The sequence below is a fragment of the Mustela erminea genome, chromosome 12, assembly GCF_009829155.1.
Source record: "Mustela erminea isolate mMusErm1 chromosome 12, mMusErm1.Pri, whole genome shotgun sequence".
NCBI classification, from domain to species: Eukaryota; Metazoa; Chordata; class Mammalia; order Carnivora; family Mustelidae; genus Mustela; species Mustela erminea.
Genome location: NC_045625.1, coordinates 30,792,249 through 30,818,468, shown reverse-complemented (window position 1 = coordinate 30,818,468; position 26,220 = coordinate 30,792,249). Strand labels below are relative to the sequence as shown.

The 26,220-nt window shown below is 40.5% G+C and overlaps 1 protein-coding gene and 1 pseudogene across 2 annotated transcripts in view; one reads left to right on the top strand and one right to left on the bottom strand.

Annotated features, from left to right (window-relative positions):
- INVS (inversin) overlaps window positions 1-26,220 on the top strand; it is a 166,135-nt gene that overhangs the window by 67,319 nt on the left and 72,596 nt on the right. Inside the window, exons 4-7 of one of the 2 annotated variants that reach the window (XM_032307961.1) lie at window positions 12,687-12,860; window positions 16,502-16,669; window positions 21,352-21,532; window positions 24,490-24,599. In XM_032307961.1, the coding sequence (XP_032163852.1) occupies window positions 12,687-12,860; window positions 16,502-16,669; window positions 21,352-21,532; window positions 24,490-24,599 (633 nt within the window). Of the gene's footprint in view, window positions 1-12,686; window positions 12,861-16,501; window positions 16,670-21,351; window positions 21,533-22,949; window positions 23,556-24,489; window positions 24,600-26,220 lie in introns of those variants that run through there. The other variant, XM_032307962.1, reaches the window with a different exon arrangement.
- LOC116570836 lies at window positions 8,465-8,894 on the bottom strand (annotated as a pseudogene).

The window sequence follows — 26,220 nt, the reverse complement described above, 5'->3', positions numbered from 1 at the left end:
GGTGACCATTGTAGCTGTTGAGTAATTAGAAATGAGAAATTTTAGCTCTGCAGCACAGTGTTTAGACTGGGCTATCAGGAATTTATGGAAAGAAGGAGAATACCTGGAAAACTGGGGAAAACAGTGCAGATTTCATTTTAGTTCTAAAGCCCAGTGAATTCATGTAATTTGAAAATGTGGTTTTTGTAACCGTTTCCTTTCTTATAGAGTCACATTAAACAAAAGACCGAGAAACCAGAGTACAATAAGACACCCAAATCAACTGAAATGAGGAAATGAACCAAGCAAACAAGAATGTATGTCCCTAATGAGGAGGAGCCATTCTTTTCCAATCCACCTACATTCTGTATTGGATGTAGTAGTGGTAGGTCATGGTCTAGGAAAAAGAATGGTACTAGATTGCATTGTACTGAGCTATCTATATGAATGTTTAAATTATGTTTATATTTCCATTAGGATGTAGAGTTTCATTGTTTCAATTTAATGTAGTTTTGTTTATACCAGGAATTAGCTATTAATATAGATGCTTCATAACCCTGTGTCTTGAATCTAGCCATCTCCTTCAGTCTTCAGATCCATGTGGATTCTTTTCTATTTTCTTTTTTTTTACTATTTTTGCTAGACATCTCTATATTGATATTCCTCAGAATTCTCAAACTCCACATGTTAAAAAAAAATAGAACTCAAATTCTTCGTTCCTAACCCCATTTTCTTTCCATCTTTTCCGTTGTTGACACCGCTGTCCATCTTGTACCCAGGCAGGAGTCCTCTCATGTATTTCACTAATCACTAAGACTTGCCCCCCTCAAACTGATGCTCCACACAGATCCTCTCATGTCATTTCCTTCTTAAACTCCTCATTGACTCCCTCTTACCTACACGATCATTTTAGACTTATTGTCATACTGTATTGGACTTTTTGTTTTCTGTGCCCTGCCCAACTGTCTAATCATGTTATACCTTATTTCATAGTACATTAATAGAAAATTATTTTCAGGGTCTGAAATTTTATTTTACCCTAGAAACAAGGTAAGAAGTTGACCTTTTACCATGTCATGGATGCTAACAATAGACAAGAGACTCCAGGGCCCAAGACAAAGAAGTTTACTATTCACGGTACAACAAAAAACATCAGAACTTGTATGTTTGCATCGATTTCCCTTGCCCCGAAGAATAATGAAGGCATTTCAGAAGGCCCAGTTGAATGATGTACATATGGTAGGTTTCCATCAGAACTGAGGAATCTACTGCTTTTATAATAAGCAATAACTAAGCACGGAGGTAAAAAGTGACCTCATCTGTCCAGTTGGTTGCTGCTAACACATCCCTGAGAATGGTCAGAACTTTGCATTTTGGGCATTAGAACATGCAGAGATGAGGGCACCTGGATGGCTCAGTCAGTTAGGCATCTGACTCTTGTTTTTGGCTCGGGTCATGATCTCAGGGTCATGAAATTGAACTCTGAACCTGGCTGCACACTCAGCATGAAGTCTGCTTTGGGATTTTCTCCTTTCCTTTGCCCCTCATCCCCACTTACTCTCTTTCTCTGTCTCCCCACCGCCAACTTCACAACTCAAATAAAAAAATAAATATTAAAAACAAAACAAAACCAAAAAAACCCAACATGCAGAGATGACTAGGGTCCGTGGTAAATTGCCTCTCCCAACAATCCATCACTTAGTCTTACATGTTCTTGACATGAGCATGCTAGTCCATCCACTACTCTGATTAATCTGACCAGCAGAGGCTGAAAACAAATCTGTTTAATATGTCTCCTATGACATTTAATTAATAGGACTCAAAGCAGCAGGATGAGAACAACCTGCAATATTGATTCAACTATGGCCCTCAGTGCCTTGGATTAAGTCAACTGTTAATAAGTACCAGGGGAAACAGTAGGTCTTGTTTTATACAACCAGGATGCACTCTAAGATGAGTCTATTATCTATTATGACTTCTGCAAGGGAGTTTGATTGACCTGCTGATCTTTGGCGGGATTACCAGTAATTATAGGAAGCACTAGATGGACTAATGGAGGCATATTTCATGGTCCTCTCTGCCCCAAATACAAACATATAACCTGAAAATTTGCTGTTAAATTTGGTTTGCTGTTAAATTCGCCATTAAATTTGATTTGCTGTTAAACTTGTGTCCCCATAACATTAATTTGGCTATGCCACATGGGCGGTATCACCAAGTAGTTACAGCTTGATTGTCCTGCATGGCATAACCCAAAGCTTCTCACACATCAGGAGAGACATATGAATGTGTATCCATTAGGTTAAAGTAAGGTTGAGCCCGCTCCTGTGTTTCTACATGTATGAGGGGATCCACATTCAGGAGCTGCCATTGATGGGGTCAAGCGCAGCAGAAGATTTCGGGACCATCCACGTCCACCTGAACCTTTCTGTTTAATAGCATGTTAGTGGCAATGGCAGACACAAGAAACAGATCATACTGCTAGCCTCAGCTGCTCTTTGATTCAGACAGCAAACAATATCCAGGATGCAGTGCTGGATCCAGAGGACAGAGAGAACATGAATTATTTTCTCTCTCCTTGTACCTCTCAGGATCTAAGGTATTCCCTTTCCAGGTGCTGAAGTGTATCCCATCCAAATGACTATAACTCTTCACCTTTTCTCTGGTCATCTACTATTTGTACCCATACCCTTCATCTAGAAGGGTAGGTGCATATGGAACAAACTTACAGAGACTCATTATATCCCCCACTTTGGCCCATGTGGACACTGTAGGAAGATGTCGTAAACAGTGTACTCAATCAGGTGGTCATTATGAATGTTTCTGATCTAGGACCATGTCCATCTAACAAATCCAGGTGACTGAACCAAAATAAAATTTGAACCTCTAAGCCCCCTTTTGTCTGAGCTGCCATTCAGGGGCTGTACCAACCAGGCCAGCCTGGGATAGTTCTTAGGGGAAAGGAATAAGCTTCATAACCAGGAATGGGCAAGGAAAAATCCCAAATGTTCAAAATAGTGTCATCCCCACTCCTTTTGTTCTGATTATTTATCAGGAGGCTTCCCTGAGGATATGAAGTCTTTCTAGGGGTGGTCACATTCAGTAGCCAAACTGCCTCTCTTAGTTGTGTGGACCAGGAGGAGGTAACAGAGGTAGAACAAGAAATATTTTTTTTGAAGATTTTATTTATTTATTTGACAGAGAGAGACACAGTGAGAGAGGGAACACAAGGAGGAGGAGTTCCAGGACCCTGGGATCATGACCTGACCCAAAGGCAGACGCTTAATGACTGAGCCACCCAGGCACCCCCAGAAATCTTTTTTATTTTACTTCGGAGGAAGCCATGCCCACTCTCAATAATTTCAGATTCTTGAGGGTGGTAGAGAGCATAGAATGCCAGTCAAATACCTTAACCATTGGCCCATTGTTCGGTGGTCTTTGTGACAAAAGGTACACCATAATCAGACTAAGACAGTCAGATGGTCTAGAAACCCTACAACATAAAATGATTTCGATTCAGTGGTCTCGGTTCTATTGCTGGTGTAGGCTAATCAGGCTGGAGCAACAATATTGTAACCTGAAAAATGTTGGCTGTGGCGAGGCATGAGGTGGCCTTGACAAGGAGTTGTCAGAAGTCCTTGTAAGGAATGGGCAGGAGCTCTGTTAACGTGGTCTCCTTCTCACATACACACAAAATAGGCTTACATAGAAGAATCACAAGTTTAGCATGCAGTGGTAGCTTCTACATCAAACACATACCTTTTACTTTATGCCTCATCTATGATGGATTCATTGCTATGTTTAGTGCAGTGATGAATCCAGGTGGTAAATGGCCAGTGATCTGGGCAATGCAGGCTTATTCAGCAACCTGATTCCAGTCGGTCTTATAAGAAAATGAGCCCTACGAGGGCATCTACATGAGATACTCGGGCTGTTTAATGGCAGCTGCAATTGTTTCTGTAATTTGTAACCACATAGAGGAGTATCTTTAATCTTCCACCATCTATAGTCTTCCAAGTGGCAGACCAGGTGACTAGAGCACTGACAACAACCCAGGAGGTAGTAAAAACATACCCCGTCCTTAAGAGTATTGTCTAAGGTAAGGATGATGGCTTCATTTCAGCCCACTGGCTGACTCGCCCTTACCAGGCAGTCTTCCCAAGTTGTCATTGAGGTTGGGCTGCCTCCTAGTGGAGACCATCAGGTTTTAACTTAGCCAAATTCTCAGTAATCCAGGCCAAGACAGAGCATCAAGGGCACCATTAAGCCAGGAGCTTTGCTTCAGACAGTGACCACCTCTATACCCAGTGCTCTGTCCTCATTGCCAGACAAATAAGGCTACAGCAGGGATCAGGTGCAAGATGCACTTGGCTCTGTGCTATTAGGCAAGTCTTTGCATTTGCTTTCACTTTTGAGCAGCTGCTCATTCCTTGTTGTTCTCACCATTAGTTTCCACTTTGGTTCCTTGTCTCAGCAGCCACACCCATAGTGCCTTCAGCAAGCCTTCCCATGGTCATGTTAACATCCCGTCCTCTGCCTGCCCACAGGAAGGCGAGCAGAGACCAAAGCACCATTTGGGCATCTGGTTTTAGTTCTACTTGCCACCATTTAGATTCTTTAACAGATAGGACAGTGGGATCTCTCTCTCTCTCTCTCTTTTTTTTTTTTAAATAATTTTTTTTTATTTTTTATAAACATATAATGTATTATTAGCCCCAGGGGTACAGGTCTGTGAATCACCAGGTTTACACACTTCATAGCACTCCCCAATGCCCATAACCCTACCACCCTCTCCCTACCCCCCCAACCCTCAGTTTGTTTTGTGAGATTCTTAATCTCCTCCCAATCCCATCTTGTTTGTCTCCCTCCCAATCCCATCTTGTTTCATTTATTCTTTTCCTACCCCCACCCCACCCCCCCATGTTGCATCTCCAGACAGTGGGATCTCTTACCTCCCCCACCTTGCCCACCACTTGAGCACCATCTCAGAGTCTCCTCTTGTCCCTGAACTTGGCCTGCCAGGCCCTTGTCCTGACTCTTTGAGGAAACTATGTCTTTGTTAGCAACCCTTCCCCATTGCCTGTACTGTTAGGGCTTGGATTTAATTTTACCCTACATTTTCTTGAACGTGTGCTAACTTATTACAAGACAATGAATTGCCCATGGGTACCAGCAAAAGACTCAAACCTACCAAAAGAGACCAAAAAAGCTTTATTAATTACTGATGGTGAAGTAACATGAGCATTTGCATGCTTGCATCAGTTTCCCTTCCAAGATCTGTGGAAGCAACGCAAAGGTCCTGGGTAGACACTGGGTACACGATGGGTTTGCATGACATCTGAGAAATACTGAGCTTTGGGAATCCTCTGGCCTGATGTCCTGGATGACATTAATGTCCTTCAAGATTGCTGGCTGCAAACCCAACTCTGAGAAATGGCTTAAGAGGAGTCAAGGCTTTGCATTCTTGGCATATCCAGTAAACACATGCAGGGACACTCAGGACCCATGGCAGATTGCTGTTCCCAGCACTCCTGTGCTATTTCCAAGACTCATTTGTGTCTGCAACCATTACAGGAAAATTTGATGTAATGAGATCACTAATATTTGTGACCTAAATGCTTCCTAGGGATAGTGATTCTTTTAAAAAAATTAATATTGCAAATGCCTTGAGTGTTTATAAATATATAATTATAGAAATATTAGAATTAATAATAAATCATGTTTCTGTATTTCCATTTCATTTATAAATAATATATCTTTGGGTACATAATGTGATTAGGATTTGGAATGAAATAGGACAGAATGCCTACCTTACATTCGTATGTGCTCTTTTATACACACACACACACACAGATTTATATATATATTTATAATGTATTATAGTATAGTATATACTATAGTATAGCATATCCCAATCTCAACTATTTACTATATGTGTATGTATATATGTATATATATACACATGTGTATATTTTTTATAATGTTTCTAAGACAAAGTTATATACAGACTTACCAACAGTTGCTTTCTCCTCAACTACACTGAGAGTAAATATAAGTGATGAGGACACAGAACAAGAATGCAAAGATCTTAGCTGGGAAACATATAGGTCACAAAGTATGGTATTGGGTTGGGGAAATCTTTGTTCTCTTTTGTGTTTCAGTAGGGAGAAGGGCTGCTACGGGCAGGGTTAGCCAAGTCTTAAGCTTTGGAGTCTGTTCAAGTAATTGTTTCAGCTGAAGAGGAACCACATAGCAAAGGTCCCAAGGAGCCGGGTACAGAAAATACAGTAGCTGTTTGGAGAAAAAATGTAAAGGCAGAGATTCAGAATGTTTTGAAGGTCAGCTGTCAGTAGTCTAGAAGTTCATGATTAAAGCACTTAACCAGGAACAGAGAGCAGTCTTGTTGAATATGATTTCAGATACTTCCGGTTCAGGAAGACACTCCCTTTTTCCCACTAAGCAAGTGAAAAGTGGTCGTATTCACACTAAAGCCATGAAAATACTTAGAATGGGGGGGCGGTATTCTTCACCTTAATATGAGGCTATTGCTTTGGAGGAAGCTCTTCGTCTAGAGAAGTGGCAGGAGCAGGACAGAGATCCAGCCTCAGGACAAGGAAGACATCCCTCAGATCTCTGGAGACAGGGCTAGAGTGAGCATTGTAAGAGCAGATTCTTAGTGGGCCAGGAGTAGATGTGCAGCTGGGTGGGTGAGCAAGGAGAGAGAGGGAGAGGCAAAAAGAAAAAAATGAAAACACCAACAAACAATCTTTAAAATAAGCCTGCAAACAAAAATTCCAAGATAGATGAAGAACTCTACTGCTAAGAAAGTTAGCAATATCATTATTCAGATCATGAATGCATTCCCCGTTGAAGAGCATAAACAAAGCAAAAAACAAGCCACACAAAGAAAGAAGATATTTGCAAACCAACCAAGAATTAGTATCCAGAATATGTAAATAACTCCTACAGATCATTAAGAAAAACACAAATAGCTAAATTGGGAAGTAAGTAAACAACACAAAAACGCTCTTCACAGAAGAAGCAAATGGCCAATAAACATATAAAAACATTCCATCTCAATCAGGGAAATGAAAATTAAATCCACGGTAAAAAGCAATTATGTGTCCATTTTATTGGCAAAAGGTAGCAAATATGACAAGTGTGGTGTGGATGTGAAGAAGCAAGAATTCTTGTACGTTACTGGTGGGAATATAATTGGAGTAGGGACTTTAAAGAGCAATTTCAGGGGCACCTGGGTGGCTCAGTTGGTTAAGTGACTGCCTTCAGCCCAGGTCATGATCCTGGAGTCCTGGGATCGAGCCCTGTATCAGGCTCCCTGCTCAGCAGGGAGTCTGCTTCTCCCTCAGACCCTTTCCCCTCTCGTGCTCTCTCTCACAAGTAAATAAATAAAATCTTTTTTAAAAAATTAAGAGCAATTTCAACCCAGGAATTACAGAAATTCTTGCACATTTTACCAGGAGACATGTACAAGAAAATTTACTACAGTATTGTCTGGAATGGTGAAAAATGGGAAACATGCTAAATATTCCCTTCAAGAATAAAGACATAGTTATTATCATATGACAAAATACTTTCTCCAGGGAAAATGTGTGAACCAGAGCAACTTGGATAAATCCCAAAAATGCTGCTTTTGAGTAAAAGATGACAAGTGACTCATACATTACTATTTATATAAAGAATGAAAACATGTAAAGCGATACTGTGTAGCTTATGGATACATATGTATAAGAAGCAAGAATATTAATGCATTCATTGAAATGATAAACACCTTTTTGAGGATAGTAGCCTCTAGAAAAGGAGAAAAGGTAATGGAATTGGAGATGAGCACAAAGGGAGTATCAGCCATATCTGTTATATTTTATTTCTTAAAAATAAAATATCTAAAGGAAAATATCAAGGTATTTCACTCAAAACTCCTAAATTATTGTTATTAGGATTAACTGACTATATGCTTTTTCTTTAAAAAGTCCGTTTGAGAGAACTGGACAGACAAAAAAAAATATGTTTAAAAGTAGCATTTTAGGTTGATTTGTTTCCCAGACTCCTTTCCAGTGCTGTTCTCTGGGTCAGAGAACTTTTTTATCCTCTTTTACCCTTTTAGATATTATAATCCTTTTCATGCATTTAGGGGAAATCTAAATGTTATAATAATTTTCATTACAGACAAAAGAAGCTCTAGTTAATTACGGGAAGATTAAGATGATGATGATGGCTACCTAACAAAAGAAAACATCTTATTCAGTGTTGCAGAGACATTAGCAAATGTTTTCTCATTTCAGTGGCATAACAGACCTAACCACATTAGGGTTAATGTCCTTTTAGTGACTAAATCAGGTCTTTTCTATAACTTCAGCTCTCTTACTTGTGCTCTCTACCACCAATTTTCTTTTTCTTTCTTTCTTTCTTTCTTTCTTTCTTTTTTTTTTTTTTTTGCAATTTTATACCTTTATTTAACCATCAGTGATTAGTTCTCATCCACATTAACTGTCTATAGATTTTTGAAAGTGGTGACAGGTACGTAGGTATCCAATGTGTAGAGCTGGTTTGGTGAATCTTCATCCTTGTTACGTTTTCCAGATAACTGCACACAGATATGGTATGGAACATTCCTTATTCCTTTGGCCCAGAGAGCTTTGTTGAGTATGGTGTCAATGTGTACATCTGGAGTTCCCATCTCCTTCAAGGCAAATTTCCGGATCTCTGAGTGCCCAAAGGGCACACTTCTTGAAACCCACTCCACGGATGCACTTGTAAATGTTAATGGTGTGTTCTCTGGTCACTATCTCGCTAATGGCAGAATGGTCCTTCTTCTCACCACCCTTTTTCGTGGGAACCACTCTGCTGGGCCCTGGTTGGAAAAGTACCACCCATTTTCTTAAGAATATATACCCCATTAGGGCCCCTGGGTGGCTCAGTTGGTTAAGCATCTGCCTTGGACTCAGGTCATGATCCTGGGGTCCTGGGATAGAGCCTTGAGTGGAGCTCCCTGCTCAACGGGAAGTCTGCTTCTCCCTCTCCATCTACCCCTCCCCCCCAGTTCATGCTCTCTCTCTCTCTCTCAAATAAATAAATAAGATCTTAAAAAAGATAAAGTATATATACTCTCTTCATCTTTTATCTCATTCACTCTTATACTGTTTCCTACTCAGTCAGAAATTATAAAAGCAGATCCTGAAACAGTGTTCACCTCAGGATCAGGTTCTGTGTGCCCCTGAGAGATGGTGCTAAAAGATTAACTTCCAAATCCTCGTTATTCTTGGATTTAAGAATTAACCAGAAAATTTAAGAATTCTGAATTTCAAGGAATATTGAGGAAACATTTAAGCATTTTGTTTGTTTGTTTTTATATGAGAGGGCTTTGCAGGAGACAGAATTGTCTGTGATGTGGGTCCCCAGAGTCATACAACCTTCACATTAGCTTTCTGTCTCAAACTGGTATTTCCCCTTTTCCACTGACACTAGAAATAGTCTCCTGATTTTAGCTCTTAGAATTCTCTCTTCCCTCCCCTCATTCTCAGCATTGAGTTCGCACACCCTGAGCATCTAATAAATGCTTGTTCATGAGACCAGGAAGTTGACTATGGTCCAAATGGATTATAGTGTTTCTAGTCCCAGCATTTGTAGATAAGACCTCTTTTGTGTCTCTGTCCTTTGGAACAGAAGCTGACATCTCCCCAGGGTTCCAGTTGAATTCCTACTGTGTATGCCCTTATTGATCTCATGTCATCATTATCTGTAGGCAGAATATAGGCATCTTTCTCAATGTAAAAAAAAAAAAATTTTTTTTCAGAAAACCACTACTGATAACATTCCAACTATTTTTATTTTTATTTGTTCCTAACCTCTCCAGCTGAATTAATCACCAGCTGAAGTGTGTATGCTATGTATAGTCAGATCATTCTATGCTCTCCATCATGAGCCATTCTTGGTTTACTTGATTGGCTACATTTTGTTGCCTCCTCCACACTGGCAGATTGTTCATAATAAAACTAGCAAACATTTACCAAGCATTTGCTTTGTGCACTGTTCAAAGTATTTTACAAGTATGATCTTTATCCTCTCATATGCACAATAATCTCAGGTACTGTTATCCCTGTTTCACAGATGAGGAAGTGGGAGCCCAGGACGATACTTCGTTTCATCTGTAAAACCTTTCCATGTTGCTTCGATGAGGAGCAAAGATAAAATCTGTATCAAAGAGCTTTGTAATAAGTAAAGCTTAGCGTAAACATTTTACTAGGTTGCCTGCTTCAGACAGGGCTCAGTGAGTGTTTTTTGAGTGAATGAATAAATATGGTTACTGAGGGCATGATGTTTTAACAAGCTGAATCCTCAGAACAGTGTAAGCACTGCGTCTGTAAGTCATTAGTCACCCCCACAGATATATTCTTGTTTCTCTCTTTTTCTTCCCTTTTTCCCTAAATTTCAGAATCAAAATGATTGTCTGATTGAATATCTTTAAAAGGTCATGATGAATTATTCCGTAATATTTGAAATGTTATGCTCAGAAAGGTCAAGCCTTATTTTTTGATAGGAAGTACCATATAGAGATTTGTTTTTGCTGGGGATCATTTCTTTTTTCAAAGAAAAGATGACAAGAGATTTAGAGCAGGGTGCCCTCTTGAGGAAATTTTAGCACCTTTCCTCTCAAAAGCTGGCCCCGGATGCCATGAGAAAGCCAGATGAGTGACGCCCAAATAAATAAAACATTCAAAAGTAAGAGTAACCGAATACCAGAGATCTGAGAATTAGGATGCTTAACTATTATTATCTGATAAAGCAACATTAAGAATTTTTAAACAAAAAGAAAAACCTTGGGAAGGTATTTTCTTTTCTCTCATTGACTCCATCCTTCAGGTAAGCCCCTCTGTTGTGCCAGGAGCTATGCCAAGCCCAGTGCTCCGTAGAACCTTGTCTCTGTCTTCATGACTCTTACAGCTTGTGATGGAGACCGCAGTGAAGGGAAACAAGCAAACATGTATGTAACTACAAACTGAGCAAAAGTACTATGAAGGCAATGGGAAGGTGCTAGAATAAAACATAACAAAACAAGCTCCCACATTGGGGTGGTCAAGGAAAACCTCCCTGAGAGGAAATAATTGAGCGGGGTCACTTCGCTTTTCGGTCCATTGCCAGTCTGCCCATCTAATATAGACAGCTTGATGGGCACTTTCTTAGCCCCTGATTCTTACCTGTGGCCCAGCCCTTGAGCTGAGTTGAATCCTGTCGCTGCCCCTGTGGGTGAGCAGACAAGTCTTCATCCTTCTGCACCCCATTGTCCCTCTGGCTGATCCCCTTTGCCTAAGACATTTGTCACAATGCGGGGTGTGCTGCTTCACTGAAAGATGTCTTCTTACTAACCCTACTAGCCACTCATGGTAGAATATCAATGAGTTATAATGCTAAAAAAAAAAACAAACCACATTTCCAACAGTGTTAAGGATGTAGAAGATCTCTGAAGATGAAAAGGACAGATAACCTGACTGCCACTCTGCTTTGAACAGGGAGAGATAAGTAGGCATGAAGGAGGCACAGAACTTGATGCTACTATTGCTGTAGTTTGGTCATGTTGAACTTCAGGCTTGGTACCAAGTGAACTAGAGGCTCCAACCAGAATTGGATATATGGGACTAGATCTCAGGAAGGAGCTCCAAAGGACTAGTTTTTGAGGGTTTGGTTCTGTTTCAAAGCGCCCGTACAACACATATGTGCAGTTGACCTGGAGCCCCACTGGTGTGTTGTTCTAGTCCCTGTGGCTTAACTACTTTCTCCAGATAGGTTGATTCTACCAAATTGGAGGGTTTAACTGATACGGAGAATGTTGCCTGCAAGGGGACAGCCTGCAGTGACTTCTGGGTGGGTGTTTAGGTGACCGGATGAGTCTGGGACCCAGACTTTTTTTTTTTTTTTAATTTATTTTCAGCATAACAGTATTAATTATTTTTGCACCACACCCAGTGCTCCATGCAATCCGTGCCCTCTATAATACCCACCCAGACTTTGAACAAGATGCCTCTGTCTCTGTTGTACCTGTACATTGCTCTCTCCAAGAAAACTAACTACCTGCGCTCTGAACCAGATGACAGTGAACAAAGCATTCAGCCCCTGTGAATCTCACTCCCCTCACCTGTAAATTGGAGTTTTATATCACCACTCATTTCACAAGGTTGTTATACTTTGCATATTAATAATAGGTGATAGATATATTGGTCAGAATGAGCTGAAACCTACCTCCTTGCTGCTACTAGATAGCAATTTGGAAAATACACCAAAAACCATGAAATGGGCAAACTCCTTTGACCCAGCAAATTGGTTTCTGATCATTTCTTCTTATGAAGAAAACTAAGAAAAACCATGGGGAAATAAAAGTACATTGTAGCATTTTCTAGAAAAGAAAATATTGGAAACAATAATAGAAGAGTTTAAAAAAGGGTAATGCTTTAACACAACGAAGCGTTGACCAGCCAGTGGGTAAACTGTATGCCCTAGAAAGTGGTCAGAAGGGAAGATGAAAAAGGAAAACAATTGACGGGGTAGTGGAATTGTAAATATTTTTCCTTTGGTCAATTTACCTGAATATTTTTTACTCGAACGGAATAGTTAAAATATTGAAAACATTTTAAAATTTAGAAAATGTCTCGGCCCCAGACTACATTTCTTCTTCTTGTCTCTTATTTTTTATTTAGGGGAATTATCGTTTCATGAAACTCCTACTCACGCGCAGAGCAAACTGGATGCAAAAGGATCTGGAAGAGATGACCCCCTTGCACTTGACCACCCGGCACAAGAGCCCTAAGTGTCTGGCGCTCCTGCTGAAGTTCACGGCACCTGGAGAAGTGGATACCCAGGATAAGAACAAGGTAAGGGACTGTCAAAATTGGACGCGAATAAGAGCAACAAGCCAATGCTTCCTTTTATGATGTAAAACCTCAAGAAGAATTATCACTCATCACTTACTGGAACATTTTCTCGTCTTTGTACCCCCCATGGGGTGAAATATTTCACTTAAATTTGGTCCTTTTATCCTCCTACCAGCCACGTGCGGCAGGTAGTATAATCACAGATGGGGAAGATTAAAGTTCTATCCAAGATCCAAGTGGCAGGACCAGAATTCGACCCAGGCCTACCCTCAGATCCTACTGTTTGATAGCCAGTAGCGCTAGTTACCGTTGGTGTTAGACTTGTGATGGCCAAATGGCTGGGGGCAACGTAGGAGGCCCATAGTGGTTTAATGGCCTGGGCTTTAGCATCAAACTCCTTGGGTTTCAGTCTAGAAGCCACAGTGGAACCCGTTCTGCACCTTTGGGCAAATTTGCTTAACTCCTCTACGCTTCCGTTTTCTCTTTATGTGAAAAGGGAATGACAGGGTTGTTGAAGATAAAGGAAGAGAACACATATAGTTTAACACAATGCCCAGATCTCTGATCTTCCCAGCTCTTGACTTTCACCAGCTTGTACAAGCCGGTCACTGTTTCAATCGACGCTTTCACTGCTCTTTTTTTTTTTTTTTAAAGATTTTATTTATTTATCAGAGAGAGAGAGGGGGAGAGAGCAAGCACAGGCAGACAGAATGGCAGACAGAGGCAGAGAGAGAAGCAGGCTCCCTGCCGAGCAAGGAGCCCGATGCGGGACTTGATCCCAGGACGCTGGGATCATGACCTGAGCTGAAGGCAGCCGCTTAACCAACTGAGCCACCCAGGCGTCCCCTTTCACTGCTCTTTACACGAAAAAAATACGGTGTTTAGTTAGACGAGTGCAGCAGTCCGCTTCCTTTCGACCCCGCACTGAATCATGGAGCCTTGCTAACTCCGACACTCCCACGTAGTTAAAACTCTTGGGATTAAACCCACTGGGTCCACCTCCCTTTATCCCTTGATCCCTTTATTCTCACAGGTTCTTCATGTCATTTTCATGTTTTGTTTAGCTGTTATGTAACACAGCGTTCTGACATTAACATTGACTTTATTTTGCAGTGACTATAAACTAATATTATTCCTTATTCACAGCATTTGTAGTGCTAATATTTTGCTGAAAAAGCACATTGATAAATCTACAAAGACCTGTTAATCACTTGCCAAGCCACAGATGTCTTTAGGCTCTAAAATGTTCTCCCCAGTATCTTCTAGGGACTCCCTGCTATCTTCCAGTACTTGTGTACTCTTCTGTTACTGAACAGGGATGGGAAGTTATCCAGTCGGACAGATGGAAAACACATCTGCAAGATCTAGACAGGCATACAGAAGAGAGCAAGACAAAAGCCTAGAGCTGGGATTTTTGAACCATCTAATGGGAAGGATCCACTTTTTGTGTTTTCTTTAAATTTCCAATGCATCACAGACCAATAATTTTATATCATATGTTAAAACTGAACAACAAAAAGAACCCCATGAGACAACACTTCACACCCCTTAGGATGGCTGTTATTACAAACACAGAAAATAACAAGCTTTGACGAAGATGTGGAGAAATCAGAACCCTGTGTTGTGCTGGTAGGAGTATAAAATGACACAGCCACTGTGAAAAACAGTGTGACAACTTCTCAAAAAAAAAAAAATTAAACATGGAGCTACTCTATGATCCCACATTCTCCTTCTGGGCATGTTCCCAGAAGAATCGAAATCAGGAATGTGAGCGGTTATTTATACACCCATGTTTATAACAACATTGTTCACAAGAGCGGGAAGACGAACACAGCCCAAATGTCCACCACTGGATGGTTAGAGAAACAAAGTGCAGTACGTGCAATGGAATACTATTCAGCCTTGAAAAGGAATAAAAATCTGATACATGCTACAAAATGGATGAACTTTGAAGTTATTATGCTGAGTGAAAGGCTGGGAGGAGGTGGAAATTGAGTATCACTGTTGAATGGGCTTGGAGTTTCAGTTCAGGAAGATGAAAAAGTTCTGGGGACGGAAGGTCCTGCTGGTGGCCCAGCAGTGGGAATGTGCTTGCTACTGAATTGTACATTTAAAAACAGTTGTTACCTACAATTTGCCACAGTAAAAAATAATAATAATAATAATAATTACTGGAAAAAAATTTTTCAAAGATGAAGAAAATACATCCCAAACTCTGTACTGTTAGAGTCAATGGGTCTTATGTTACATTTCAACAAATATATTCTGAACAAACATAACATAGCAAAAGAATTACAGAAACAGCATGTGTTGTTTATTCAAAATGTGGATCTAGGGGCCTGAGCAGCTCAGTCGGTAGAGCATCCAACTCTTGATCTCGGGGTAGTGAGTTCAAGCCCCATCTTGGGCATGGAGCCTACTAAAAATATAAATAAAAAGAAGGGAGGGGCAGAGGGAGAGAGAAGGGAGGGAGAGAAAAAATGTGGCTATAGGAAATTATTTGCTATTTACATTTGTGACTGTTTTGTTCTGTAATCATTACTACATAAAAAGTAATGAGTAACTCTTCATATTAAATACCTATAGGTACACTTTCCGTGAATACCACTTTTGTTAACATTTAAAGTTCTCAGTGTAGCAAGTGAGCTTGGTTCCTACTGTTTAAATGATCTGATTCTAGACTGAACTGATGATGCTGCTATTCGTAAGGGATAATATACAGCACAACCATTTCTGTTTTCCCTCAGTAACTCTTCTAGTAGGGAAATCTTCCTATGGTTTATTGATGAGAACAGCGAGGGGATTTCAAAGCAATGCCAACAAGTTCAGGATGTTCTTTTTGTAAAATAAATTTTATTTATGGAACATTTTATTTAATTTTTATTTAGTAAGCCCCATACCCCACATGGGGCTCAAACTCGTGACCCTGAGATCAAGAGTTGCATGCTCTTCCAACTGAGTCAACCAGGTACCCCATCAAGATGTTCATTTTCAACTTTTATCTAAAATAAAGCAAGTGTCGCTGTATTCTTAACATGTATCTTCACATCAGTAGTAGGTATAAGAAATTATCCTGTAAAATGAAAGTTAAATTTAAATTTGTACTTTGATGTGAGAAATGGATTCCAGATCCATGATTTCCTGTGCATGGAGATCTTCTTTTTGATTGACATTGAAATTCAAAACATTCTATCAAATTCTTAGAGTGCTTGGTGTAATATCAAAATCGCCACTTGCTTTGTTGATAATTATTCATAAGCCACTGGGCTGCTTTTCTTTTTCTCAGTATTATTAATCTCATTGATTAGTACCTAATGACCTAAGTGCCTATCGTGATTAAGAGGTCAGATTCTGGACTCAGGCCGCTAGGGTTAAAATCTCAGCTGGAGATTATGTTGGAGATTACTACCTTTATGTCCCTGAGCAAATTACTCCTCCTCCTAGGGCTCCATTTTCTCATCGGTCACATGCAACTTCCAGAGTACTAACCTCCCAGAGTTGTCCTGATGGCTGTCGACAGTTAAATACATAAAGCTCTTACAACAGTGCCTTGTCACACAATGAAAGCTTGGGAAAAGTTTGTTGTGTTGTTGCTATTACTCTGTTACTATTGTTTTTTGGAAACTCTCTCAATTTTGCAGCAAACAGCTCTGCACTGGAGTGCTTACTACAACAACCCTGAGCATGTCAAGCTGCTTATCAAGCATGACTCCAATATTGGGATTCCTGACGTGGAAGGCAAGATCCCCCTTCACTGGGCAGCCAACCACAAGGATCCAAGCGCCGTTCATACAGTGCGATGCATTCTGGTGAGTACGGTGGTGCTGCCGGAACTTTCCATGGAACAGTTTTTTATTATGAAATAGCCAATATACAAAAGCAGATACATGACACTCAAATTATGAAGCAAAAGAAATCCAGCAAACATGTGAACCCATCACACAAGAAATAGAACATCTTAGCGCTGCTATTTAAGGTCACAGAATTTCCTGTGTGCCAATTTCTTTTTTTCCTTTTTTCAGACATTTTTAAAAGATTTTATTTATTTATCTGACAGAGAGATATCACAAGTAGGCAGAGAGGCAGGCAGGGGAGTGGGGAGGAAGCAGGCTCCCTGCTGAGCAGACAGCCCGATTCGGGGCTCGATCCCAGGACCCTGAGATCATGACCTGAGCCAAAGGCAGAGGCTTAACACACCGAGCCACCCAGGCGCCCCTAATTTCTTTTTTTAAAGATTTACTTAATTATTTGACAGAGGGAGAGAGAGAGAGAGAGCAGGGAGTGAGGGGGCAGAGGGTGAGGGAGAAAGTGTCCCACGCAGACTCCATGCTGAGCGCAGAACCCCACTGGAGCTCACTCTCAGTGACCTGAGCTGAAACCAAGTCAGACACCACCCACTGCACCACGCAGGCGCCCCTCCTGTGTGCCAGTTTCCAAACATTCTCTTCCCTGGGCCTTGCTTGCCCTGTCCCCCATCAACCACTTCCCTGAATTTGTGTTCATCATCCCCCGACTTTGTTTCATACTTGTGCTAATTAAATACTGCATGGAAATAGCATTTGTAAAATACTTGTAAGATATAAAGAATATGGAAACCACAAATAGTCATGTACTTATCCCTGAGTTTTGTTTTTTGTTTTTGGTTTTGAGAGAGAGTGAGCATGTGCACAGGGAGCAGGGAAAGGGCAGAGGAGCTTAAGGAGCTCCATGCTGGGTGTGGAGCCTGACGCAGGGCTCAATCTCACGACCCTAGATCATGACCTGAGCCAAAATCAAGAATCCCATGCTTAACTGACTGAGCCACCCAGTCGCCCCATATCTCTGAGTTTAAGAGCGAGTACGTTTCTGTTACCTTTGAAGCTCCCTGGGTACCTCCCAGCACCATTCTATTCTCCCCTTTCTGAGAGTCAGCCACTATCCTCAATTCCAGGTTTATCATTACTGATTTTCATTATAGTTTTACCACATATATTCATATCCCGAAACAATACATCGTTTCATTTTGAATGTTTTTGACTTTTGTATACATGGAATCCCATTGAATGTATTCTTTTGCAACATGCTTTTCTTGCTCAGTATTAGGCTGGTGATTTCATCTATGCTGTGTATAACTGTAATATATCTTTTTTACTGTTACATAGTATTCCATTCTATGAATAAGGCACACATTATTCAGTTATTCATAGACCTTTGGAACTATTTCTGGTTCTTCGCTATTTAAAACTAGTGCTGCTTTGGAGCACCTGGGTGACTCAGTGGGTGAAGTGTGGGACTCATTGATTTTGGCTCAGGTTATGATCTCAGGGTGGTGAGATCGAGCCCCTAGAGTGGCTCTGCACTCCGCAGAGAGCCTGCTTGTAGATTCTCTCCCTCTGCCCCTCCCCACACCAGCATGGACTCTCTCTTCCTCTCTCTCAAATAAATAAATCGGTTTTTTAAAAATATAGTGGTGCTTTGAACTTTTTTTAAAATAATTTTTTATTTTTTATAAACATATAATATATTTTTATCCCCCGGGGTACAGGTATGTGAACCACCAGGTTTACACACTTCACAGCACTCACCATATGAACTTTTTTTTTTTTTTTGAGTGAGTCTACAGCCAGCATGGGGCTTGAACTCATGACCCTGAAATCAAGCTTTGCATACTCTACTGACTGAGTGAGCCATTTGCCCCTGAACTTTTTTTTTTAGCATGTCTAGGATATATATGTAATTGGTTATTGCAGGTGCATAGAAATGCAGTTGATATTTTTTATTCATGAGCATATGCATCTAATAAGCTTGCTATACTTTTTATTAATTTTGAATTTTTTTTTAAGATTTTATTTATTTATTTGACAGACAGAGATCACAAGTAGGCAGGGGGCGGGGGAAGCAGGCTTCCCGCTGAGCAGAGAGCCTGATGCCAGGCTCGACCCCAGGACCTTGGGGATATGACCTGAGCCAAAGGCAGAGGCTTTAACCCACTGAGCCATCCAGGTGCCCCTAATTTTGAATTTTTATCAGTGGACTCTTTGAGCTTTCTAATCATTCCTTAGATTCTAGCTTACAAGCTATGGTAGTCTAATATTTAGCCCTATCCATTTATAACACACAAATTTGACTTTAAAAGATACAATTATTTTGTATATGCACTGATTACTTCTCAACTCTTTTAGGCTATTATTTTGCTTCTTTTTGCCTTTCATTGTTCCTCTGGAGGAGTCTGTTATTGGTCTAATTGTCTTACTTTACAGATGATCTATCTTTTCTCTCAGACCACTTTTATATTCTTCTCTGTGTGGTATCCTGCAGTCTCACTACAGTGTGGCTTGGGTTGGGGCTTTTTTTTTTTTTTTTTTGGTCCTGTTTTGTGTATACTCTGCATGTCAGTTCTGGAAAATATATAGCTATTATGTCTTTAAATATTCCCTCTCTTTCATTCTCTACACCCCTGCCTTTAGGGTCCCAGTTACACGTATTTTAGACCTTTTCATTTATTATCCGTGTCTCCTGTCTTCTATAATCACGCTCTCCTCTCTCTTGCTGTGCTCTGGATTAGGACCGCAGATGTGCCTTCCTGTTGACCAAGCCTTCCCTCCACCGAGTCCACTCCCTTGTTTGTCTTCTTCACTGGGCCTCTAACCCTAGTGATTATATTGTTAAATCTACAAGTTCTACCTGGGGGGCGCCTGGGGAGCTCAGTCAGTTAAGCGTCTGCCTTCGGCTCAGGTCCCCAGGCTCCTAGGATCAAGCCCAGCATCGAGATTCCCGGCTCAGCGGGGAGCCTGCTTCTCCCTCTCCCTCTGTCTGCTGCCTCTCCCCCTGTTTGTGGCTTCCTCTCGCTCTGTCACATAAATACAATCTTTAAAAAAAATTTTAAAAATAAAAGTTTTCCTTGTTTTGTTTTTCTCATGTCTGCCTCGTCTTTTTGATAGTTTTTGTTCCTTGCTCACCTTTTATTTCATTTTTTATTTTCTCCCATGCTTTTTAGATAGTTATTTTATATTCTTTATGTGTCAGTTTCATTATCTGAAATCCTTAGAGAGTATTTGTCACTCATAATATCTTATTTCCTCACAGATTTGGCTTCCTCCCCCCGCCTTATAAACACATCTTAGTCCTTGGGAGACCCAAAGGCCCAAAATACCACCATGGTAAAATTCCGCATCTCTTTTTTGAGGTGTTTATAATACCTTACATGCACAGATTTTTTTTTTTTAATTGGGAGCTGATTTATTTAGATAAATGACTTCACTTCATTTTTCTATTATGCCCTCTGAACTATTATATATATATATATATATATAATTTTTTACTTTCATGCACTGATTTTATAAAATAGGGTGACTGTACAGGCAGCTCTAAACCTGGAGTGGCCCTTTGGAGAGTTCTCACATTGGGGCAGGACCTCTTGGCTTTGCATATGACCTGATCTGGGCAGGAATACGACCTTGTGGGCGGCAGCCGTCTCTAGCTGAAGCAGCCGCAGAGCTCTCATCTACCTGCGGCACTCATAGAGGCTGGGGAAGAAGCCCTTTATTCTCGAAAGGGGACCTAACCAGTGGCTACAAAGACCTCATAGAAAAAAAACGAGTAAATGTGAACTGTCGATTTAAACAGGACCCCCTATAAACGTATGATAAATCCCAACCTCATTCATAAAACAAATACAGATTAAAACATCAGCAAAATGCTTTCCACACCTACAAGGGAAGCAATGTAGTAAGCTTGATATAATACCAAGGGGTGAATTTGTGCTGGCATGTTGCCAACATGTGGGGAGATAAAAACTTTTACACATTGTCATGGATGTGTTAATGAGGGTAACCATTTGGAGAGCAGTTTAATAATACCTAGCTGAAAATATAAATATCCTCCTTCTACCCAGCAATTCCCCTGCTAGGTGTCTGGGCTAGAGAAAAATCTCACACGTGGGCTACAGGGAGACCTGTAAAGAAAGCATGTTCAATGCAGCGTTATTGTTAATAATGGAAAAATGTAAATAACCTAACTGTCCTTCAGTAGGAGAAGGGGTAATTAAGTTGTGGTTTAACAAATGAACTAGTATCAACATAAATACCCAGAAGTATAGCATTGAAAGAAAAAATTGCCAAAAGATATACAGAGTATGAACTCAAAGGTATAAATATTGAAAGCACACATACATAAATAACGTATTGTTATGGATGTACAGATACATAACAGAAGTACAAAACATGCAGCTTCAGCTGAACCCATAGCATATAGCATATCTTAGACAAGATATTGACAACTGTTTAATCTGGATAATCAGTACTGGTGCTTATTGTTTCTTTTCTGCATTTTTTTAGGGTTAAACATTACCAGTTCTTAAAGATTTAGAATGTATGCTTTTTTTCTTGAATTTTACCACTTTGTGCTAAGAGAGAATATACAAGTTTAGAAAATCGCCCAGTTACTACATATGTCCAGTGTGATTTATTGAGGATTCCATATGTGTCTAACATCTCCGATTCCTTAAAAATAGGATGCTGCTCCCACGGAGTCTTTACTGAACTGGCAAGACTACGAGGGGCGGACCCCCCTTCACTTTGCAGTCGCTGATGGGAATGTGACAGTGGTTGATGTCTTGACCTCCTATGAAAGCTGCAATATAACATCTTACGATAACTTATTTCGAACCCCGCTTCACTGGGCAGCTTTGCTAGGTGAGTTAATTGTGAATCAAAGGATCAACGATGAGAGGAACTACATGAATACAAGAAACTTTCCATGGCTTCCCTTACCCCATCAGCTCCCACCTCCCATTTAATTATTTTAATTTTCAGTTGATATGCGGCATCTCATACTTAAATCTCTCTGTTTTATGCTTAAATTTTAGGACACAGATACATCCTCTGTTATATGTTGGTTTTAATTTCAACATAATGTCTTAACATGTTTTCATTTGTATTTTAAAAGGAATGCACATTTGGGTGCCTGGGTGGCTCAGTCAGTTAAGCATCTGCCTTTGGCTCAGGTCATGATCCCAGGGTCCTGGGATCGAGCCCCACACTGGACTCCTTGCTCTGCAGGGAGCCTGCTTCTCCCTCTGCCTGCCAGTCCCCTTGCTTGTGCGCGCTCTCTCTCTCTGTCAAATAAATAAATAATAAAATAAAAATAAAATAAAAGTCATCCGCATTCATCAACAAATGTCAATATAAAATAATCTTCTCTTCACATTCAATGCCTATGTGTTTGGGAAGGGACTTTAATTTTATGTTTGTACAAATACTATAATATGTTATTTGTTTTCTTCATATTTTCCCAGTAAGCCTTTTACTTAACCTTTTTGGGTCTCTCTCTGTCACATGAAAGAGTGTAAATATGATTTTGCAGGGGACACAGTCTGAGAGCCTTTCTCTTTTAGTGAAGGAGATTTAGCCGTTAATAGTCACTGTTATGAGCGCCTGGGTGGCTCAGTTGGTTAAGCAACTGCCTTCGGCTCAGGTCATGATCCTGGAGTCCCATAGAATGGAGTCCTGCATGGGGCTCCCTGCTCAGTGGGAGTCTGCTTCTCCCTCGGCCTCTCCCCCGACCTGTCTTGTACTCTAACTCTCTCTCTCTTTTTCATTCTCTCCCTTTCAAATAAATAAAGTCTTTAAAAAAAAAAAAAAACCCTCACTGTTATAAGGTATATAATTTGGTCTTTTTTGAGTATTTTGAGTATTTTTGGTGGTTTTTGAGTATTATTGGTGGGTTTTTTTCCTCTTAATTTGGGTCCCCCCCAAAACTTCCTTTGTTTTCTGCCTTTTGGTATATAGATTAGGTTTGTTGTTCTTTAGTTTTGAATCGCCTAATGTTTTAGGAGGCTTTTTTTTTTTAATTTTTATTTATTTATTTTAAGAGGCAGCAAGATATTCCAGAGACTTGAGGTTTTTTGTTGTTGTGGTTGTTGTTGTTGTTTTAAGATTTTATTTATTTATTTGACAGAGACATAGTGCGAGAGGGAACACAAACAGAGGAGGAAGCAGGCTTCCAGCCAAGCAGGGAGCCAATGTGGGGCTCAATCCCAGGACCCTGGGATCATGACCTGAGCCGAAGGCAGACACTTAATGACTGAGCCACCCAGGTGTCCCTAGGAGGGTTTTTAGATTCTACTTTAAAATTCATCAAAAACTTTTAAAAACCTGAGTTTTTTTTGTTAAAAGCAAAACTACGTCTACTGATTTCCACTTAGCACCCTTTTCCTTATCATTTTTTTAGTATTTGTTAATATAATCTGAAGTTTTTCCCAGTTATTATTATGGACTTAGTTTTTAGATTACACACTGTGTCTTTCTAAAATACTTTTGCATTTGCATTCAGTTTTATTGTCAGATTTAAAATTATTATTTAGATCTCATTTCAATATGCAGTGTCATCCCCTCTTTCTTTTCCTTGGCATCCTAAGAGGACTTCCCAAATTTGTCTCCATATCAGTACCTTGACTTCGTTTCGTAAGTACTGCTTTCTTTCTGCCCATCATCGATTGTATTTTAGGTTGTATTTTGATTTCCTTCTCTCATCCAAATTTCTTTGTATCTCGACTTATTTCCTTTTCCCCGCCTTCCATCACCTTTTCATTTCAGATTATGTCCTTTTTAGGATATCCTGTTTCATTTCATAGAGCCCATCTCTTTGCACAAGTCAAGGATGCCAGATGGTTTCCTGAACTTTTCCTCTGGATCCTTCTCTTGATCATTTTCTGAGGTACACGCTTCATCTTTGCAATGATGTTCCTTTTTCCCTGCCCCATAGTGTGTTTTCATATGGCCTTTACTGAATTTTTCTCTTCACCTTTCCAACAAGATGGCATGTGTCCCAATAGCCTGCCTGTGGTCCTCCTCTTTGCCCATCTCCAGGAATCACAGCTCAGATCATGTGTGGGAGCCGGTCGAGGAGCATGACTCCCCCTCAGATTCCCCTTTTCTGCCTGGTTTTCATGCAGTGCGTCCTTGTTCTGCTGATGGAATCTTCATCGCCCAGGTCCCCACTGGGCTGAGGCAGTAGAATGCCTGAAATTTAGGTTTCCCGAATCTGCTATTTTCGGGTTTGTTCATTCTTTGATCCTCCCTACAGCCCCTCCCTTGTGGAAACCACAACCTCTTGAATGAATACACCGCGGGCTGTTTCCTCTGCCACCACCTCATCATTCCTGCCACGTGCTTCCTTGGACTTGAAATCACTGCCTAGATGTGAAAAAAGTGGAGGGGGTGGGGGCAGAAGGGGTTGGGAGGAGGCGGCAGAGATCACAGGAGAATGTATGGTAGCGCATCCTCCTGAACCTCGGAAGAGAACAGTGGCGCGGTGCAACCTGGAAACTGGGGACAGTGACGGCTGCCAGGGGCCGGCTTCCCACTGTTCTGTGGGCAGTGTCGTAAGGTGAAGCCACGAAACGCACTGAGCTGATACCTGGTGCAGCTTCTCCTCACTCTAGCAAAATTATAATGATTGTCATTTCCTTTCTGATTGAAGCATTAAGATTTTAGTGTTGTGTTTGCCTTTGTTCTACGTTAGCACAGTATTTTAGTGAGAAGTTAGAAGAGGCTGTACTAGGGGCTGCTATTCAGAAAATTTCCCTTTAAAGAGATTATAAATTAAGTGGTCCTTTAACATGCTCAGTCCTTGTTGTGTCTGCTCTCAGGCCACGCACAGATCGTCCATCTCCTTTTAGAAAGAAATAAGTCTGGAACCATCCCATCGGACAGCCAAGGAGCGACACCCTTGCACTATGCAGCTCAGAGTAACTTTGCCGTAAGTAAAACATGACAGTTCTCTTTTTTCTTAATTAAGTTTTTATTCGGACGCCGTTCTAGATTCGTACACAGCCGTAAGAAATAAAACAACGAGATTCCATGTACCCGTCACCCGGTTTACCCCTATGGGAACATCTTGCAAAAGTATGAAACAGTATCATAAACAGGAAATTGGCATCCCTACAATCCACTGATCTTATCCAAATCTCAGTTTTGCACGTACTCATTTCTGTGTTTGTGTCCCAATTATATCTTAACAGTTGCTCACACCGTTAACTCTGGCTGAGATGCAAGGGTTAGTCTTCCTCTTTGTAAAGTTGTTAGTCATAGGAAATTGTAAGACCGTTTTATATTGGCTGTTCAGTGTAACATTTTGTTCTGTGTAAGTGTATTTCCATTTCTGGTTAATTTTATGGCACTAACATTTTATATGCGCTGTGTTCAGCTCTCTGTAATTGTCCTGAAAGCAATATGGCAAAGCCTTAGAACGGGTCCCACCTTGCCTGGTGCCCTGACTCCCCTCTTGGCCGGCTGGATGACCTGGCCCAAGGTTTTTTACCTCTCCAGTCTCAGTTTCTTCATATGTAAGATGAGGATAATTATATCTTTTCCTTCAGGATTGTTGTAAGAATTACAGAAAATTTGTAGTTCTTGGTACAGATCAGGTATGCAAGAAATGCCATGCATTTTCACTATTGCTAGTGCTAATAATTTTATACATTATACAGCTGAGAAAGCAAAAATATGAATTATTATTTCCAAAGATACTGAATATGGCTAATTCTTCCCTTGCCACCCCTTATATAGTTTACAGAGCATTTTCTAATCCATTATGTCATTGCTTCTAGCCAGCAATATGTAATGGCTAGGCTGCTTCAGCTCTCTGAGTAAGTGGCCACCAAGAACTACAGACTCACCCAAAGACGCACACGTCAAAACAGTCCGAGTTGATTCTATGCCTTCTGTGTGGATGTGTGCAGTGAAAACTTTAGTTTCATTAAATTGTAAGAATGCTGTCATCAGCAGAGCATAATTGCATCTTCCTGACCTCCCCAATGCATCACTGAATACGTCAAATACTCAGATTGCTAAAATATCTTATTTTCCCAACTTTCTTTCTCTCTGGTACCCTAGAGCAACCTTCCTTCTTGACATTTCTAAAACTTTATCACCCAGACTTCTGGTAAACCATTTTCTTCTACAGTCTCCCATCATTCTATTATATCAGACCCTTTCTTGCTCCAGATAGATAAGAAATTCACTGGCCCACCCTCATCAACCTGTGGAAATCAGAATTCAATTCATACCTCAATACAAGCCAGCAAGAGGACATGGTTTCCCTAATTTACAGAGGAAGAAGCTAACGTTTCAAGAGATTAATCAACTTGCCCAAGATCTTGAATTCAAGTCTTAGGCTCCAAATTTAACACATGCACAGATACTAGCAATTAAGTGACTAAGGCTATTGGGAGTAAAAAGGAATGACAGAACATTATGGATGTTTATTCAAAAAAATACTTGCTCTGGATAATCTGCCGACTACAGAGATGATTTTTTTCAGTAATTCTGCAAATCTTCTAAGCTCAGTTTCAAGTCCCTTGATCTTCTTGGACTCTGTT